Source organism: Pan paniscus, chromosome 5, assembly GCF_029289425.2.
Source record: "Pan paniscus chromosome 5, NHGRI_mPanPan1-v2.0_pri, whole genome shotgun sequence".
Taxonomy (NCBI): domain Eukaryota; kingdom Metazoa; phylum Chordata; class Mammalia; order Primates; family Hominidae; genus Pan; species Pan paniscus.
This window is the reverse complement of record NC_073254.2, coordinates 56,546,011-56,566,139: the sequence shown is the minus strand read 5'-3', so window position 1 is coordinate 56,566,139 and position 20,129 is coordinate 56,546,011. Positions and strand designations below refer to the sequence as shown.

The window sequence follows — 20,129 nt, the reverse complement described above, 5'->3', positions numbered from 1 at the left end:
CCAAGTAAGGACAGGAAAAGGGAGACTATTCCCTCTCACCAGAGCGGCTTTCCCCAAGGCTCAGCCCCACTGAGGAGACTCTTCCAAGAAGCAGAGAAGACCACCTCGGTAGGACAGTGAAGGCTCTCTGGACCCCAGCCTCCGACTCACTTCTTCCTGCGGATCTTGGGCTTCTTCACCGGCCGCAGATAAGGGTTATCGATGATGTTCTCCTCCCCATTCCGGCTACCCGACAAGGAGGGGTTCTGCTGCAGGACAGAGGTGTTCTCCTTCTCGGCTCCAGAATCCTCCTTTGAGCAAAAGCCAAAATAAAGCACAACATCAACAGCATAAGGAAAGAGATCATGCCCATAATTGGAATGACCATTAGCATCCTCTAATTGAGAAATTAGAACCTGGGAAGCACCTTCTTTCCAACATTCCTATCTCTGCCCCGATGAAGCGAGGACCAGGCAGGGGCTGGCTATGAAGGGAAGGCAAGACTAACAGCCTTGACCCAAGAGAGCACACAACAGAGTCCAGAGTTTTGAACCTCTGGAGAAGGCAGGGACAGGGGTTAGAAAGAACAGACACCTGGGAGGGACAGGAATCAAATTCAGATGCCTCAGGGAGGATGCCCGGCCAGGTGGGGAGATGAAGAAGAAAAGTGATCCTGGGTGCCCTGCACGACTGGGAGATACAGGATCAGAACACATCATCTGCATAGCGCATCTCCTGGCCAAGCTAGATAGACTAAGTCAGAACAGATTTCTCCCTCAAATCCTCACATTTCTGGTACTTGCAACATGGTACCAACAATCACATCCCAGCATAGGCTAGAAACTTCTTGAGCCTTGAGGGTTCCACTAAGGGACACAGAGCCAGCAGGTACCAGCACATGCACATCATTGGTAATGCCTATCTGCAACCTATGAGGCAGGGTTTGTTTGTTTGCCTGTTTGAGATGGAGTCTCCCTGTGTCACCCAGGCTGGAGTGCAGTGGCGTGATGTCGGCTCACTGCAGCCTCCGTCTCCCGGGTTCAAGCAATTCTCCTGCTTCAGCCTCCCAAGTAGCTGGGATTGCAGGCATGTGCCATGACGCCCGGCTAATTTTTGTATTTTTAGTAGAGACAGGGTTTTACCAGTTGGCCAGGCTAGTCTCGAACTCCGAGGCAGGGGTTTTTACTGTTCATTTTTTTTTTTTTTTGAGATGCAGTCTTCTTCTGTTACCCAGGCTGGAGTGCAGTGGTGTGATCTCAGCTCACTGCAAGCTCCGCCTCTGGGTTCAAGAGATTCTCCTGCCTCAGCCTCCCAAGTAGCTGGGAGTACAGGTGCCTGCCACCACATCCCGCTAAGTTTTTTATTTTTAGTAGAGACGGGGTTTCACCATGTTAGCCAGGATGGTCTCGATCTCCTGACCTCATGATCTGCCAGCCTTGGCTTCCCAAAGTGCTGGGATTACAGGCGTGAGCCACCGCGCCCGGCCGCTTTACTGTTCATTTTTTGAGAAAAATGTGTTTTTTCAGAAAAGTTTGTAAGTTCACATGTAATCAGTATGATCAAAATTCTTAAAAAGTCACAGTTGTGTATAGACACAGAAAAAAAGGTAATATGCTGACATTTTAAAAACTGTTCTGGAAGTATGAGCAGTCAGTTATCCTGTCGTTATTCACAGCCTCCTTTATTTTCCACGTTTGGTCGGGCTGCGCCCCCTGGTGATGGGCCAAGGGGAAGAAGTCCTTCCACGGGGAAGAAGTCATTGAGATTCCTGTTCTGCAACTTGAGGCTAAAGAGGCCCTCACTGACCTCAAGCAGGAGAGGCTGCTGTCAAAACAGACAGAGGACGCCATGACCGGATGGCATGAAATGAATAGCAGGTTCCCCTGACAGGACAGCTGGCCTAGGGCATGGACACCAGTCTCAGGTTTAATGAGCCGGAAGAAACCAGATCACATCTAGGTTCCCCTGCGTGCCCTCTCTCTGTCCTATCAATTGTTCTCTTCAAAGACTCAGCTCCATTGGCCCAGTATCAGGGCCTGTGTGTTTTCTCTCTCCAGCACCCAATCCAGTGGGACCACAAGGTGACCCAGAGCCACTGGGGCCTTCCAGAGACTCTTGAAAGCAAGTGCTGCAGGACCAACCTAGTTCAGGCCAGACCAGGTGCTGGAAAAAAGGTCTGCCCACAACCAGACCTCCCTTGGGTATCTGGCATCCAACCTTTCTGAAGTTCCTAATGGTACAAATGAGTAGTATCTCCTCGCTCCGTCCATCCTATCATTTCTCTACAGTAGACAGCCTATCTTCAAAGTTACTGGAAGCTCACTTCAACCGTGCCTTCAATGTTTTCTGAGATACACATGGAGGTAACACTGTTAGAGGTGCTGAAAACGCCAGCCTCAAGACACTGCTGGAGGGTAAAAAGGCTCCCTCTATTCGGCCCACCATGGCTCACGAGAGCTGGACGACAGGCTTCCTTCTCCCAAGCAGGCCTCATAGAAATGTCCCCTTCAGGGACAGGCAGCATTGCGATGGTTAGGGGTGGGGAAGTCAGTCAGTTAAAAAAAAAAAAAAAAAAGTAGGCCAGGCGTGGTGGCTCACGCCTGTAATCTAGCACTTTGGGAGGCCAAGGCAGGTGGATCACCTGAGGTGAAGAGTTCGAGATCAGCCTGGCCAACATGGTGAAACCCTGCCTCTACTAAAAATACAAAAAAATTAGCCGGGCATGGTGGTAGGCGCCTATAATCCCAGCTACTTGGGAGGCTGAGGCAAGACAGTCGCTTGAACCCAGAGGTTGGAGGTTGCAGTGAGCCGAGATTGTGCCACTGCACTCCAGCCTAGACGACAGAGCGGGACTCCGTCTCAAAAAAACAAAAAAGTAAAGTGTCAAACTGACCCAGAGATTTGTAAAAAAAAGTGGGAGCAGAATGGTCTGTCAGGAGCTCCCTGAATTGCCTGTGAGCTCTAGCAAGGCCTACACCCTCTGTGGTGACTGCATCCAGTCTCCCAGCTCTCAGTGCCATCTCCACGCCAACAGCTCCCTGGAGTAAAATGCCAGCCCTAACCTCTCCCGACTTCCAGGCTCATGCAGCCAGCTGCTCACTCAGCATTTCCACTGGGGTATCAGGTAGGCAGTTCAGACTTCAGGCACCTAAGTCTGAATTGGGGACCTTCCCCTGTGGTGTAAACGGCGCTTCTCAGTCCCTCCCATCACAAGTGATGGCAACTCCATCCTTCTAATGGCTCAAGTCACAAACTCTGTGGTCATTCTTGCTTGTTTTCTTTCTTTTATTTTTAAACAGGGTCTCACTATGTTGCCCAAAACTGGACTCAAATTCCTGGGCTCAATCTTCCTGCCTCAGCTTCCCAAGTGACTGCAACTATGGGCATGCACCACCACACCTGGCACACTCCTTTTCCTTCACTGACATCCCACACCCAATCTGTTAGCACAGCCTCTTGGACTTACCTTCAAAATTCAGGCAGGCACTGACCACTTCCACCACCTCTGTGGCAACCACTCTACTTGGGCCTACCACTGCCTCTCGCCTAGGCTATAGCGACAGCTTCCTGACTGATCTCTCTAGTCCATTCTTACCGAGCCATCAGAGTGATGCTTTAAGAAGCTCAGAAACGTCCCTCCTCTGCTCCACGCCCTCCCACAACTCCCATCTCACTTAGTTAAAAGCCAGCTCTTAAAACAGCCTACAAGGCCCTACCCAATCTGACCCTCCCTCCCACAAGCCACTCACTATTCCACAGGGCCTTTGCACTGCCCATTCCCTCTGCCAGAACACTCTTCCCCAGATATCCACATGGCTCACTCCCTCACCCATTTCAAGCCCCTGCTCAGATATCCCCTTCTCAGTAATGCCTACTCCGAGCACCCCACTTAAAAACTGAAGACTCCTCCTCACCCCGGATCTTCCCCTACTGTTTTTCCCCTGCATGGCACTTTCATTTCTGATATACTATGCAACGATTTATTAATATATTATGTTTAGTATCATTCTCCCACAGCCAAACATAGGCTCCTAAAAGGCAGAGGTTTTCTTTGTTTTTCTCACTGCTTTATCCCAAGCAGCCAGAACAATATCTGGCACATACTAGGTGCTAAATAAACACTGGTTGAGTGAGTGACTGGTATATTTTTCATAAAAGAGTAAAAGCTTAGATATCTGGGTTGGCTGCAGAAAGCAGCTGGTTCAAATGTGTGAGAAAAGAATCTATTATACATGAATTTAAATTATACATGAATTTAAAATGAATAGCTCCTTTATGTTCAAGTACATGGAGAAACTAGAACCAGGTTAAATAATGTACTGCCTAACAACAGACCTTGAGAGGTGCACTGTCATCAAGAGATAAAATAATAATTTAAAATACCAGTTATTGGCTGGGCGTGGTGGCTCACGCCTGTAATCCCAGCACTTTGGGAGGCTGAGGCAGGCAGATGACGAGGTCAGGAGATCGAGACCATCCTGGCTAACACGGTGAAACCCTGTCTCTACTAAAAATACAAAAAAATTGGTCGGGCGTGGTGGCGGGCGCCTGTAGTCCCAGCTGCTGGGGAGGCTGAGGCAGGAGAATGGCGTGAACCCGGGAGGCGGAGCTTGCAGTGAGCCGAGATCGCGCCACTGCACTCCAGCCTGGGTGACAGAGCGAGACTCAGTCTCAAAAAAAAAAAAAACCAGTTATTTACTTTGCTATAACAATGTCTGTAAATGGTAAAGACAGAAAACAACCTAAGTGTTCATGGGGGACTAGATAAATTAAATGGTTACATCCATACAATGGAAGATAAAGTAGCTGTGAGGAACGATGCGGCTCCTCCCTTACAGATGTGGAATGACCGCCAAGATACAGCCAGGAAAAAAGCAAGAAGAGAACAGTTTGTGATCGGCTGTTTCAGTTCAAAATAACAATTAAAAAAAATGTCTCTAGAAGGCTACATAAGAGGCTGGTGAGACAGTTGCTCTGTGGGAGGGAAAGTGGGTAACAGGGAACAGGATGGGAGGCATTGTCATCATACATCTTTTTGCACACTCTGCATTTTGAAACATATGATTGTATTTCCTAGTCTAACAAAATAACATTAGGTCCAACTGACTGCAGTAAATTGTCACTAGAATCTTTGTCTTGGAGTCATTTTATTTTATTTTTCACAGAAGGGCATATGGTTAGATAGCCTAAAACAGCAGGGGAGGGAGCAGTGTGTGCTAGGAGCTGCCACATGCCAGGCACCTGATAGATACCAGCTCTATCTCAGGCTCCCCCCGTCCCTTGAGGTAGGTGTTTCCATTTCTCCTTACAAGAAAATAGACTAAGGCGTAAAGTAACACAATCACGGTCACACATGTGGCAAGCAGCACAGCCTGGATTTGAAGCTAGGCAAGTGTGACTCTAAGACTCAGGCCTTCCTACACTCCTGCTGTCTGCAACCCTGGCTTGGCCTCATGGTATTCAAGAGTCCTCAGGCAGTTGCTGACACTCTTTAGGTTCAATTACCACCATGACCTCACATCACTACGGGACCGTCAGTGAATGCATGTCCAAGCCCTTTAACTATATTGTACTTACAAAGGTATGATGACGTTTGTTTACATGATTCCTCTTTCTCATAAGGTGAACCTCAACTTAGTCCATGACCCAATCACCATATCTCAGCCCAAATTAACAGAAGCGTACAATAACAATTTCCTCTGCTTTATTTAAAGCCATGGTCTCCCAGCCCTAATTCTGAAAGGAATAATTCAATATTAAAAAAAAAAAAAAGTATATCCAGGCCGGGTGTGGTGGCTCACGCCTGTAATCCCAGCACTTTGGGAGGCCAAGGAGGGTGGATCATGAGCTCAGGAGTTCAAGACCAGCGTGACCAACATGGTGAAACCCCGTCTCTACTAAAAATACAAAAATTAGCCGGGCATGGTGGTGCGTACCTGTAATTCCAGCTACTCAGGAGGCTGAGGCTGGAGAATCGCTTGAACCCGGGAGGCGGAGGTTGCACTGAGCCAAGATCTTGCCACTGCACTCCAGCCTGGGTGACAGAGCGAGACTCCATCTAAAAAAAAAATATGTCCAGGCAAATAAGACCTTCAGCAAATAGAGATGGCACAGGCATATTCCACTAGCAAACCAGAGTGGCTGGCTGCCATTTGGTGTATCACATCTTAGAGAACAATAAGGGATGCTCAGTCTAACTACAGCCACTAAGGCATCCAAACTAGTGCTGATTTTAAAGGATGGTTGAATATGGTAACCTGACTATATAACCCTATTAGCCTTGAGGGCATTCCAGCTTCTGGCGGTTCTGTGATTGTACTTGGCACTTTCTCCAAGGGTGCAGGAACGAGAGGGGGCTCTTATCCTTTCACTCGCTGAGTATGACACACCGGTGAGCAGAAAAGAAAGTATACCCTAAAACAAACTAGGACTAGAACACCTCCTTGCCCACCTTTGTCTCTGAACCCACATGTTGTCTCCTATCCTGGGTATGAAATGTCCAGAAGAAGGCTAGTCCCTCCATTTGGTCACGGGCCCATCCCCTCTCGTCTACCAAATGACATCATTCCCAGACTTTTCTTTCTCTCCTGTATCCATTTTCCCTTTTGACCAGATCATTCCCAACAGCATACAAACACGTTATTTCTTTTATCTTAAAAAATAAAAACACAAAACACCTCTCTTAATTCCTTCATTTTCCCCCTTTTAGTTACCACTGCATCACTCTCCCTCCCTGTACTGCAGGAACACCACACGACTTTCTGTGCCAATGGAAATGTTCAATATTTGCACTGCCTAGTAGAGCAGCCACTGGCTATATGTGGCTATCAGACACTTGAAATGAATGTGGCTAGTGAGATTAAGAAACTGATTTTTAGTTCTTTTTTTTGAGACAGAGTCTTGCTGCGTCGCCTAGGCTGGAGTGCAGTGGCGCGATCTCGGCTCACTGCAAGCTCCATCTCCCAGGTTCACGCCATTCTCCTGCCCCGGGCTCCCAAATAGCTGGGACTACAGGTGCCTGCCACCATGCCTGGCTAATTTTTTTTTGTATTTTTAGTAGAGATCGGGTTTCACCGTGTTAGCCAGGATGGTCTCGATCTCCTGACCTTGTGATCTGCCCGCCTCAGCCTCCCAAAGTGCTGGGATTACAGACGTGAGCCACCGCGCCCGGCCTTTAGTTTTATTTCATTAATTTAAATTTAAATACCTACATGTGGCTAGTGGCTGCTGTAATGGACAGCACAAGTCTATACTCACTGACTCCTCTTCTCTCCTCCCATTCTCTCTGAATTTACTCCAGGTCTTCGCTCTCATTCTTACTGAAATGGCTCTCATCAAGGTCACAAATGACATCCACACTGCCAGATCTAATGGTTGAATTCTCAGTCCGCCTACCATTGGAGCCACCCACAGCTTTGGACACAGCTAATTGCTCTTTTCTCCCTGAAACACTTACTTCCCTTGGCCTCCAGGACACAGCCCTCTTCCAGTTCTCCCACCTCCATGCTGGTTCTTCCTCATCTCTTCAAGCTCTACACATAGCAACAGCTCCAGGACTCAATGTGCCTCCTCTTCTTATCCTCACTCATCCCTGGAAGAGCTCATCCACGCTCATGTTTTTAGACACGACCTACAGGCTGCTGGCTCCCAAATATGCATCTCCTGCCCTAACTGCTCCTCAAACTCCAATTATATATCCAATTCTTCACCTGACATCACCGCCTGATGTCTAACAAGCATCTCAAACTTAACACATCTATGTTTAAGACACGAACATCAACTCCTGACTTCCCCCACACACCTGTTCTACCCGGTGGTTGTTCCTATCTTGGCTGAAGGCAATTCCATCTTTCCTATTGTTCAGGCAAAAAACCTTACCGTTTTCTTTAACTCTCATGTCTACTCTATCAACTGGCTCTGCTCTGAAAGTGATCTAGAATCTGACCAAATAATCTAGGTGACCACATCTCCTTATTTTTGCTCCTCCTACCATCTCTCAGTTTACTGTGACAGCATCCTAATTGGTCTCCCTGCTTCTGCCTGCCCTCTATAGCCCATCCTCAGCACAGCAACCTGACTGACCCTGTTAGCAAACCTACCTAGGATCCTGACCCTCCTCTGCTCAACATCTCCAGTGGGTCCACCTTACTGAGTAAATGGCAAAGTGTCTAATCTAACCTTTAAGACCCTATAAGATCTGACTCCCCGTGGGCCCTCTCGGACCTCATCCCCTACTGTTCTCCTCCTTGTTCACTCCACTCTGACCACCCTGATGTCCTTGCTGTTCTTCAATACAACAGGGGAGCTCCTGCCTCAGGGCCTTTGCATCTGCTGCCCCTGCTGCCTAGAACGGCTCCACCCCCAGACATGTCCATGCCTTGTTCCCTTCCGGTCTTTACTCAAATGCCCCCTTCTTGGTCACTCTACCTAATACTGCATCCCTCCCATTCCCATCCCCACTTCCTATCTCCTCATTTATTATTTTTCATTAGCCCCATGAGGACAGGGAATTTTGTTTATTTGGCTTCCTACTAATACCCCAGCACCTGGAACTGTATTTGTTGAATGAACGAGTGAATCCCCAGGACACAGGTGTGTCTCTAAGCAGGAGATTGGGTCACATCTGGATCATCACGCAAGCCCTTATGCAGGCCCCTAACAGAAAGCCAAAGAGACCTGAGGTCGATCATGTCCAGGTCCCAGGGTGACAGACTGAGGGCAGGGTGTGACAGTTTGGGGGATACTCTGAGGTAGGCAGAAGGTGGAACCCACCATGCTGATATGAAGAGCAAGGTTCTCTGTGTCTGTCTGTTCATCCTGCTCCGAGGAATCTGTCTCTTCCATTTGTTGCATCTCCAGTTCAGACGGAAGAAGAGCTGTCAGGTAGGGGATGGTGAAAGGTCTGGCAGCAATCACTGGTGAATTGGAAGAGAGGCATGAGTCCACTGTCACAGAGACCTCGCAGCTGGCTTAGAGTCCTAGAGCCTCACAACAAATCAGTGAGCAGCACCAGAAGATAATACTAGCTAACTCGCTCCAAGTACTTATGCAACAGGCCAGGCAATGTTCTACGGGCTTTACTCATGTTATCTTTCATCCTTGCTCCCATCCTATTAAGTACGATTAGGCACAGAGAGGTGAAATGACTTTCCCAAGCATGCTAAAAATGGCAGAATGGGATTCTAACTCAGGCAGCATGACTTCAGAATCTACTTTTTGCCAAGTACAACTGAGATAAGATGGAAATGAGGCTATAGATAGAATCCTAGCAACACATAAGTTTTGAGATCTTGCACCCAAGGTCAGTTAAACCCCTCTAAGCTTCACTTCCAGAGCAGGAATATTGATTCTTTTACCCTGAAGGACTCAAGTCCAAAGGCTGGATTTGAGCACTCTGCATATATGCATGTCCACTGAGCTGTAAGACACTCTGGTCAACGAGAGTTCTAGCTCTTCCAAAAAGCAATGAGGATGAGAGGAAGAAATTGATTAAAAAATAACATTAAAAGAAAGAAGGCCGGGTGTGGTGGCTCATGCCTATAATCCCAGCACTTTGGGAGGCTGAGGCAGGCAGATCACTTGAGCTCAGGCGTTCAAGACCAACCTGGCCAACTGGGTGAAACCCCGTCTCTACTAAAAATACAAAAAATTAGCTGGGTGTGGTGGCTCCTGCCTGTAGTCCCAGCTACTTGCTGAAGCAGAAGAATCGCTGGAACCCGGGAGGCGAAGGTTGCAGTGAGCAGAGATTGCGCCACTGTATTCCAGGCTGGATGACAAAGCAAGACTCTGTCTCAAAAAAACCCACAAAAACTCCAGAATTATTTTTGCTGTGGGTCAGATGTGGGGTCCTGCAGTAAGAGCTAGGTTTGAATGATGTCTACTAGCCATGTTCCTTGAGGAAGTGACTTCATTTCTCTTCTCTTGTGCCTCATTGAAGGGTTCCTATGAAGGTAGTGATATATCAGTTCCCAACTCAGAGGCTCACAAGAGGATTTAATGAGATAATGTATGGGAAGTGATGAGCACAGTATCTGGCACTTAACAACCGGCAGCTGCTGTTATTCCAGAGCCAGGCACACAGCAGGCGTTCCACAGGAGCTTGCTGAATGAATGAATCACCCAAACCAACCTCCCTCACTCACATTTGTAAAAACTGAGGTCTTTGGAAATGAAGTAGCTTGGTCAACATGGCCAAATAGTGCTGAGATGCCAAGTTAAATGAGGTGGGACCTACGAGGGAACATCACGATGGGCAACTGGCCCCTGATGCCAGTGTTCTTCTACTACCTGGGCTGCCACCAAGTGTCTCTGATGCCTAGGCCTAGGCTACCCTCAAGGTAACTCTATGGACCTCAAGCGGCCAGTCCTAACAGAGACCATTACTGTTTTGGAGTCGTCAGTTAAGGACAGACTCTTAAGACTTGGGGAAGGGAGCCAGAAATCTGAGAGGCAAGCTGTACCCAAGGGAAGGACAAAAGCTTATTTGTTTCTTCCTACCATGCTGAGAGAAAGAAAAGATAATGTGAGTGTTTCAAATAAGACAGGGTCCACACAGTGGGGCAACTCTCACATGGAAATGTGCTGACGTCATCTTTGAAAAGACTCTGAGTCTCGCCTGTCTTGGCCATGAAACGGGTAAGTGCCCGCTCCACATCGCGCCTCTGGGATGCAGCCTTCTCCCGCAGGACCTGGTAGTCTGACACGGGCTCACGGTACGTCTACGAAGAGAACAGCAAAGACACTGGGGTGATGCCGAAGTATCATTCTGCTTTCATCAGCTCCCTGGCTTGCTGTTGCTATGCCCTATTCTCTAAAATGACCCAATACCAGGCCAGGCACAGTGGCTCACGCCTGTAATCCCAGCACTTTGGGAGGCCAAGGCTGGTGGATCACCTGAGATCAGGAGTTTGAGACCAGCCTGGCCAACATAACGAAACCCCGTCTCTACCAAAAATACAAAAATTAGCTGGGTGTGGTGGTGGGCACCAGTAATCCCAGCTACTTGGGAGGCTGAGGCAGGAGAATCGCTTGAACCCAGGAGGCGGAGGTTGCAGTGAGCCGAGACTGCATCATTGCACTCCAGCCTGTGCAGCAGGAGTGAGACTCTGTCTCAAAAAATAAATAAATTAATTAAATTAAATTAAATGACCCAATACTATTAGTTAGAGCCAAGATCACCAAAGCACAGTAGAAAGGTGGAAAAACAATGTAACTACATTAATATTCATTTCTAATTAAAAATTAAGAAATGTACAAATATTTACTGTAGAGATTGTCTTGGAGCCTTCATTCAGCTCCCATGACAGATGGTCTCGGGTCTAAGAGACGCATCCTGAAGAAAGAGTGGGAGTGCCCCAAGGGAAGCCCTGACGGGGACCACAGGTTCCATCAGCGCAATGTGACCTCCTGCAGTATGGGAGTGGCTGCCTATGTGGACTTGTGGATTATACCATCCCATCTTATTAAATCAATCCTCACAATATGGATACATTGTTCCAAAAAGATTCCCTCAAAGAAAGAGAGGCTGAAGATCTTATTATACGTGCAAGTGACCAAGAAAACGGCAGGCTGCTACTCTTCCTCCTAATTATGAGCTTGCTGGCAATCAAGTTATGGAGTGAAAATGATTGAGATCAGAATGAGAAATGAGCCAAAACTGTTTATTTTATTATTTTTATTTTTTGGAGACAGAGTCTTGCTCTGTCACCCAGGCTGGAGTGCAGTGGCGCCATCTCAGCTCACTGCAACCTCCACCTCCTGGGTTCAAGCGATTCTCCTGCCTCAGACTCCTGAGTAGCTGGGACTACAGGCACGTGCCACCATGCCCAGCTAATTTTTGTATTTTTAGTAGAGATGGGGTTTCATCATGTTGGCCAGGCTGGTCTTGAACTCCTGACCTCAGACGATCCACCCACCTTGGCCTCCCAAAGTGCTGGGATTACAGGTGTGAGTCACCGCGCCCAGCCGGAAAACATTTTAATTGGTAATGACAACAGTGACATTTTAACAACGACCAATAAAGTAACTACTCTTCATGATATTGAGATACCATTTTTTTTTGAGACAGAGTCTTGCTCTGTCACCCAGGCTGGAGTGCAGTGGCGGGATCTCTGCTCACTGCAAGCTCCGCCCCCCGGGTTCATGCCATTCTCCTGCCTCAGCCTCCCGAGTAGCTGGGACTACAGACGCCTGCCACCACTCCTGGCTAATTTTTTTGTATTTTTAGCAGAGACGGGTTTCACTGTGTTTGCCAGGATGGTCTCGATCTCCTGACCTTGTGATCCGCCCGCCTCAGCCTCCCAAAGTGCTGAGATTACAGGCTGAGATAGCATTTTTAAAGAAGGCACCTGGAAATGTTTCTTTGTTGTCACCATCAGTTCAAGTGTGTCACCTATACAGTTCTCACATCTGTACTTAAACAAAGGAACAGAATTTTCTGACATGTTAAAAATCTTCCCAAAAGGCTGGGTGTGGTGGCTCACACCTGTAATCCCAGCACTTTGGGAGGCCGAGGCGGATAGATTACCTGAGGTCAGGAGTTTGAGACTAGCCTGGTCAACATGGTAACACCCGGTCTCTACTAAAAATACAAAAATTAGCCAGGCGTGGTGGTGGGCACCTGTAATCCCAGCTACTTGGGGGAGGCTGAGACATGAGAATCGCTTGAACCTGGGAGACAGAGGTTGAAGTGAGCCGAGATCACACCACTGCACTCCAGCCTGGGGGACTGAGCGAGACTCTGTCCACCCCCCACAAAAAAACCCCAAAACTTCCCAATAATAAAATGAGTGGATTTTGAACATATTGTACTTGTTAAAAACATTAAAATGCAAAATCTTGTAATGATTCCTAAGACAACTTTTGGCGCTCAATAAATTAGAAACTTAATAGAAAATTTTCAACCAAATTCTTTGGATAATGAGTAAATGAGGATGAAAAAAATTAGTTTTATGATTTATTAAGAGCAGCCAATGATGTTACATATGTTTGTGATGTACCATTTTCAACTATGAGAGCCATTAAAGTATCAAAATAAACTAATCTTAGATTCTGACCTCCAACTTACTATTCCATCAAGTATTAAACCAAGATTTCTAGGCTGGCATGGTAGCGTGTGCTTGTGGTCCTAGCTACTCTGCAGGCTGAGGTGGGAGGACTGCTTGAGCCCGGGAGTTCAAAGCTGTAGTGCCATGATTACACCACTGCACTCCAGCCTGGGCAACAGAGCGAGAACTCCACCTCTAAAAAAAGACTGAGCACAGTGGTGCATGCCTGTAATCCCAGCACTCTGGGAGGCCAAGGTGCAAAGACTACTTAAGGCTAGGAGTTCAAGACCAGCTTGAGCACCACAGAAAGACAAAAAACCTGTCCCCATCTCTATAAAATAACAACAACAACAAAACAAACAAGAACAACAAAACAAACAAAAACCCTATGATTTCAAAAAATAAAAAGCAGAGGCAATTGCTCCCGCTAGAAAAGGTTATAGGTTTCCTGAACATTTTAAAAGGGTAAGATTATCTTTTAATGTACATTATTTTGTACAATGTTACATTATAATATTCACATAAATAAGCAAACACATACTGGAGTATGTACCCATGCCTGGGTGAACTGCTTGCGCCCAGGAGTTTGAGACCAGCCTGGGCAACATGGTGATATCCTGTCTCTACAGAAGATACAAAAATTAGCTGGGCATGGTGGTGCACCCCTGTAGTCCCAGCTACTCGGGAGGTTGAGGTGGGAGGATCACTTGAGCCTAGGAGGTCGAGGCTGTGGTGAGCTGAGATCGCCCCATTGCACTCCACCAGCCTGGGTAACGAAGTGAGACCCTGTTTCAAAAAAAAATGTTACAGATAGGGATACACTATATAAAAGAGTTAAAGAATGTTATGGGTTGAACTGTGTCCCCACAAAAAACATTTTTGATATGTCCTAGTACCTCACAATATGACCTTATTTGGAAATAGGGTCACTGCAGATGTAAGCACAGTGAAGATGAGGTCTTACTAAGGTAAGGTAGGTCCCTAGTGCAATATGACTAGTGTCCTCCTAAGAAGCTGGCCACAGGAAGACAGAGATAGAGAATGCCATGTGAACTTGGCATAGCTTTAGCCATAGCTTTTGTTAAAGGGAATGTAATTTTGTCTAGTTCAGAGGGTTTTAAAGATTGTCTTGGCCAGACACGGTGGCTCATGCCTGTAATCCCAAAACTTTGGGAGGCCAAGGTAGGTGGATCACAAGGTCAGGAGTTCGAGACCAGCCTGGTCAATATGGTGAAACCCCGTCTCTACTTAAGAAAAAAAAAAAAATTAGCCAGGCTTGGTGGCAGGCGCTTGTAGTCCCAGCCACTTGGGAGGCTGAGGCAGGAGAATCACTTGAACCCGGGAGGTGGTGGAGGTTGCAGTGAGCTGAGATCGCGCCACTGCACTCCAGCCTGGCAACAGAGCAAGACTCTGTCTCAAAAAAAAAAAAAAAAAAAAAAAGATTGTCTTAACCTAAAAGAGTAACAGAATCGAAACTGAAGATTTAAGCAAAGTGAAAAAGGTTTGTAAAGGGTTGATCGTGTAAAAATTCTGTGGGTATCAACAAGTTGGCTAAGATTTAAAAGAAATTATTTAGCTTTTTCTGTAGGCTAAAACATTAAAATCATACTGATGTGGGGCCAGAATCTGGACCCATGTGTCTGAATAACAGGGTTTTCTTAGAAAATTGACCTACTGTTTGGTGGAAAATTGTAAAGGGTTCTAAAAAGTTTATGAAAATCTTACCATATGGTCAAACTAATTAAAACTGGTAAAATTTTATTTAAAAAACTAGCTTTAACATTAAAGATGCGCTAGTGCAAATATGAAATTTGTTTTTCTCTTCTGAAGATGATTTTTATGTAATGTTAAAAGATAATGAAAGGGTTTTCTTTTCTCCTTTGGGTGAATGGCAGGGAAAAAAAAGAGGAGAGGGAGAGAAGAGACAGATTCAGTTGGCCTCGTGCTATCTTCATCGAGTCTTGTTTGGAAAGCTAAGTCTCCTCTAACAGAGTAAAAGTTTTTCTTTATAAAAAAATGTATTGGAGTTATCATTTTGGCTAAACGAATGACTTATGGTGACCTGGGATTCTATTTTGTGATATCCAGTGTTTTAAACCTTTGATATTTGACAAACTTTCCAAAATCCAATTAAAAATTATGTCTCTTTCTAACCTAACATTTTAGATATTAGGTCCTCTAAAGCCCAAAAATGACATTTGGCTTATCTGATACAAAATCATACAGGAGGCATTGTCAAATATGAAATGGTGTTTGGCTTTCTTTGGTCTATATTTGTATAAATGTTATTGGTATATGTTCCAAAATTACATAAAACTTGTATAATTCTAATATGACTTAGTGTATGTTATCAGTAATAATTATAATGATTATGTTAACAGACTGTGTGCCACAGAGGTAACAAATTTCCTTGCCAATTGTGCCTTTAACTGTGGCTGCCCTAAAATGTTTTTGTCATACACTTGTCTCATTTTGGTCCTCTTTAAAAGATGGTTTTATAATCAGCTATAAAATTTAACAGGTGCTAATAAATGCAGGTTTCTGATTAATAACTCTGGAGATTGTGACATTAGAATAGAGGAAAAACTTTCAAATAGAAGAGTGAATTGTGTTTGGTTTACTTTAGACTGTATTTGTATAAATATATTATTAGTATGTGTCCAAAATTATGGGAAACTTCTATAATGTTGATATAATTTAGTGTACATCAATAATTATAATTGTTATGTAAAATTGTTGTATGCCACAGAAGTAACCAAAATTCCTAGTCAATTGTAGCTTTAATAGTGGCTATAGACTTTTGTCATCCACAGACATTTTATCTTGCTTTGGTCCTTTTCAAAATGCAGTTTATAATCAAATATAGGACTCTAAGTGCAGGTCTCAGATAACTTTAAGAACTGTGCTATTGGAATAGAGGAAAAAAACAAACTTCTAGGACTCTCACGGAGAGCTAATGTGTTAAACATTGCTAAACCTTTTGTTTTCAGAGTCAAGAGAAATTATTTCTTTAGAACTATTTGCAACTTTTATCATGTGAGTAAAATAAACTCCTGTGAACAAAATTTACAGCATATTGTTCCTCTCTACCTGATTTCCCCAGAATTTGGAAACTATTTGTGAATATTCTCAATTTATGGCAGTATAGCTAATTGCATAAGTGCAACAAGAATCTGTTTTCTTTTGTAACAGGCCACAGTTGGAGAAATTGGTTATTTTACCAAGGCTTTGACTGGAATGGCATGCTTTTTTTTAAAGAATCAAAGTTGACTTATATAGCCAATTAAAGCCCGCTGGGGAATCTGGCCTTATACCCCGTCCTTATACACAGAGTCTCTGTACAAGGTTCCTGACCTGTGGTAAGTAAAGAATGTCACTTTCAAACAGGCTCAGGAACCCCAAGCTATCTTGGGACCTCAAGAGGAGACAAATTTGCCCAACTCATAGGTATTTGAGGGTACAAACCCATGGCTGGGCTCGGCTTTTAAAAAGTCTTATCTGAGATTCTTCATGGAACAGAGTTCTATCAAAGCCAATTTAAAAAGTCTAAGTGAAAAATAATTATTCTTGCTGCACTTTATGCAAATAATCGGGCCAAGCACAGTAAGACTAAAGTTTATTTTGTAAACAAATCAGTTGTATCATGATTTGTTTTTAATAAAAATGGGGACTGGAGACAGAAAAATTATGCTTCAAAAGAAAAACTATAGTACACTGTTGTTAGCTGTTCTTGAGGTTTTTTCTGCAGTTTAGACTAAATTCTAAAGTCTTTGTGGGTTAGAAGTCCCCAAACTAGTGTTTCCAAATCTTTGCTTTTAAAATTGGGAATTGTACTCCTCATCCTAGGACTCGTTATTTACCTTATAGCGGGCTGTTTCACTTAAACACTGTAGTAAAACTACAGAGTACTAATGTTTGTGCCATGCAAGCCATGAACGCCCAGCCAGGCCTGCATGAGTACACTCAGACAGCTGCAAACCAGTTCCACTCTTCTCACCTTGGGGTTCACTCCCATTCCCATAATGTGCCCTGTCAGCAGGAAGAAGCCAGAGCAATTGATGGCCTTTTCCCATCTTCACAGCCTACACCTTAAGATTAAGGTGTTATAAAACCCAAAGGGAAGGACTGAAACCACGTTTGCAAAATTATGACTGAGACGGTGAAAGAGATCTAACTTAACTGACTCCATCTTGCTTCTAACCTCTAAGCTGTCCTTGTTCATTCCTGGGCGTAGGCTAAACTAACTTTGGGAGAAACTTAGTTTAGAGTTTAAACAAAGACAGTGACACTCCTTTTCCCAAAGAAGACCTCCATCTTGCCTGGAGACTAGATTGCCTTTGTAGGACTAACATTAGCCACAAGATTGGAAATTATGGTTTAGAAGTCATGCAGCTGGAGGCTACAAGATTCTGACCCTCCCTATACTGTTCCTGAGATCAGTGTTCAGACACCTTGCACCTGATGGATCAGCTGGCACCACCCAGATCAATAAACTGGCTCATCTGATCTTGTGGCCCCCACCCAGGAACTGACTCAGTGCAAGAAGACAGCTCTGAGTCCCTATTATTTCTTTTTCTTTTTTTTTTTTCTTGAGACAAAGTCTCGCTCTGTCGCCCAGGCTGGAGTGCAATGGTGCAATCACAGCTCACTGCAAGCTGTGCCTCCCGGGTTCACACTATTCTCCTGCCTCAGCCTCCCGAGTAGCTAGGACTACAGGTGCCCGCCACCATGCCCGGCTGATTTTTTGTATTTTTAGTAAAGACGGGGTTTCACCATGTTGGCCAGGATGGTCTCAATCTCCTGACCTCATGATCCCCCCACCTCGGCCTCCCAAAGTGCTGGGATTACAGGCGTGAGCCACCTTGCCCAGCCCTGAGTCCCTATGGTTTCATCTCTGACCAATCAGCACTCCTGGCTCACTGGCTTCCCCTGACCTACCACATTATCCTTAAAAACTCTGCTCCCCGAATGCTGGGGAAGACTGATTTGAGTAATAATAAAACTCCAGTCTCCCCCTCTGCCCCCCGACCACACACAAAAAAGAATGCCATGTGAAGACAGAAAGCTGGAGTGATGCATCTATGAGCCAAGAAATGCCAAAGAATGCTGGCCAACCACCAGAAGCTAGGAAGAGGCAAGGAGGGACTCCCCTACAGGTTTCAGAGGGAGCATGACACCTTGATTTTAGACTTCTAGCCTCCAGAACTGTGAGACAATAAATTTCTGTTGTTCTAAGTCACCTGGTTTGTGGCATTTTGTTACAGCAGCCCAGGAAACTAATAGAGAGATCTGACCAAGGGCAAGGGCAAGGGCTATGTTGCATTAGCTGGGCAGCTACTATTCCCTCTCCCCCACCCTAAGGTATGGAAAAATGCCCAGAGGACGTGAGGGCTTGCCATCACTATATGGTATGCAGTGATGCACTATATGGCCATCACTATATGGTATGCAGGCAGAAGCAAAGGAAGCGTGGGAGGGCACCTTCCCAACGGAAGGTAAAACTGCCATTCAGGCAAATTAGAACACATTCAAACCACAGAGGATAATTCATCTTCTCCTCATTCAGACCTAGAGCTCAGAGTGATAAGTTCCATTTCATTATCATTACTAATTTTTCTTTCTTTCTTTTTGAGACAGAGTCTTGCTCTGTCGCCTAGGCTGGAGTGCAGTGGTGCAATCTCAGCTCACTGCAACCTCTGTCTCCCATGTTAGATTCTCCTGCCTCAGCCTCCTGAGTAGCTGGAACTACAGGTATGTGCCACCACGCACAGCTAATTTTTGTAATTTTAGTAGAGATGGGGTTTCACTGTGTTGGCCAGGCTGGTCTTGAATTCCTGACCTCAGGTGATCCATCTGCCGCAGCCTTCCAAAGTGTTGGGATTAAAGGTATGAGCCACCGCTCCCGGCCATTACTAAATATTTTTAAAGTAACTTTTCCCCCAATTGAAAAAATAATTTTCCTATTATGGAAAATTTGGAAAACTCAGAAAAGTAAACACAAAACAAAATGACCTATAATCTCAACCCAAAATTACTATGAACATTTAGTGGAATACCTTTTCAGTCTTGTTCCTATGTGGCTATGTACTTTTGTGTTTTAGTAGGACAGGCAATACTGGGGCCAGCTTCAATTTCTTTGTTAATTATACTTTAGCTGGCAAACTTGAGAACATAATTCTCATTTGCCAAATTGTTTCTCAATGAGGAAAGATAATCTGAATTATTTTTTTTTTTCTTTCTTTCTTTATTTTTCAAATGAGACAGGGTCTTGCTCTGCTGCCCAGGCTGGTCTTGAACTCCCGGGCTCAAGTGATCCTCCTGCCTCGGCCTCCTAAAATGCTGGGATTACAGGTGTGAGCCAATGTGCCCGGCCACATTCTGAGTTTTGAACCACTCTTTCATCAACAAGCTTTTGGACTGGACTCTGCCACGTGACAGTCAGTAGGAACTGACTCCGTGCTTTACACCACGCACAGTCCCAGTGCTTCATCACTCACCGGAGTTTTGATGTAGGTGTGGGGATCAGGGAACTCAGGAAAATGGCTGGGGATGTGCGGCGGGTGGGGTCGGTTCTGCCCTGCAGTGAGGGCCTTGGGGGTCACTGGCTGATTGGTCACCGGAGCTGCAACAGAGTCACAACTGATTACCCCTCCACCCAAGACCCTGATTTCTACAGATTATGGTCTCTCCCCAAAGCCTCCTTTTCTCAAAAAAATGCCAGACCTCAATTTTCTAAACAAGTTGCATTTTGTATTTCAATCGATAAAAGGTCTTTGATGGCTTACAATGCCCAGCCCTGCTGGCTAATCTTGGTTGACGTTCCCTTTCACAACAATCTGCCCACAAGCCTCTTAGGTAGAGGTGGGTGGCTGTGGCCACAGTAACTACGTAAAACAGCATGCTGAGGAGCTACGCAGGTTACATGGGCTGCTGGTTCTCTTTTCAGAGACCTTGGATAACAAAAAGGAACAACGAACTGGGGAAATTAAGTGTGAGCTTAATCATTACAAGAGGGGATTGAAAATGGCACCTTCCACTGCTATGTTGAGAGGGAGTTTTTAAAAAAATGCCAACAAGAAAAAAGTGACTTTAAAGAAGAAATCC

The 20,129-nt window shown here is 45.4% G+C and overlaps 1 protein-coding gene across 6 annotated transcripts in view; it reads right to left on the bottom strand.

Moving 5' to 3' along the window:
- The window catches only part of TAF8 (TATA-box binding protein associated factor 8), a 41,775-nt gene that overhangs the window by 14,705 nt on the left and 6,941 nt on the right, over window positions 1–20,129 (bottom strand). For 2 of the 6 annotated variants that reach the window (XM_055113599.2, XM_055113598.2), the window contains exons 5-9: window positions 19,523–19,647; window positions 10,550–10,697; window positions 8,752–8,894; window positions 5,916–6,037; window positions 151–290 (exon numbers count right to left, since the gene is read on the bottom strand). In XM_055113599.2, coding sequence (XP_054969574.2) covers window positions 176–290; window positions 5,916–6,037; window positions 8,752–8,894; window positions 10,550–10,697; window positions 19,523–19,647 — 653 coding nt within the window. In that variant the 3' untranslated portion in view covers window positions 151–175. Of the gene's footprint in view, window positions 1–39; window positions 291–5,915; window positions 6,038–8,751; window positions 8,895–10,549; window positions 10,698–19,522; window positions 19,648–20,129 lie in introns of all 6 variants that reach the window. The other 4 variants (XM_008958794.6, XM_003833300.5, XR_004671976.3 and 1 more) reach the window with 3 other exon arrangements.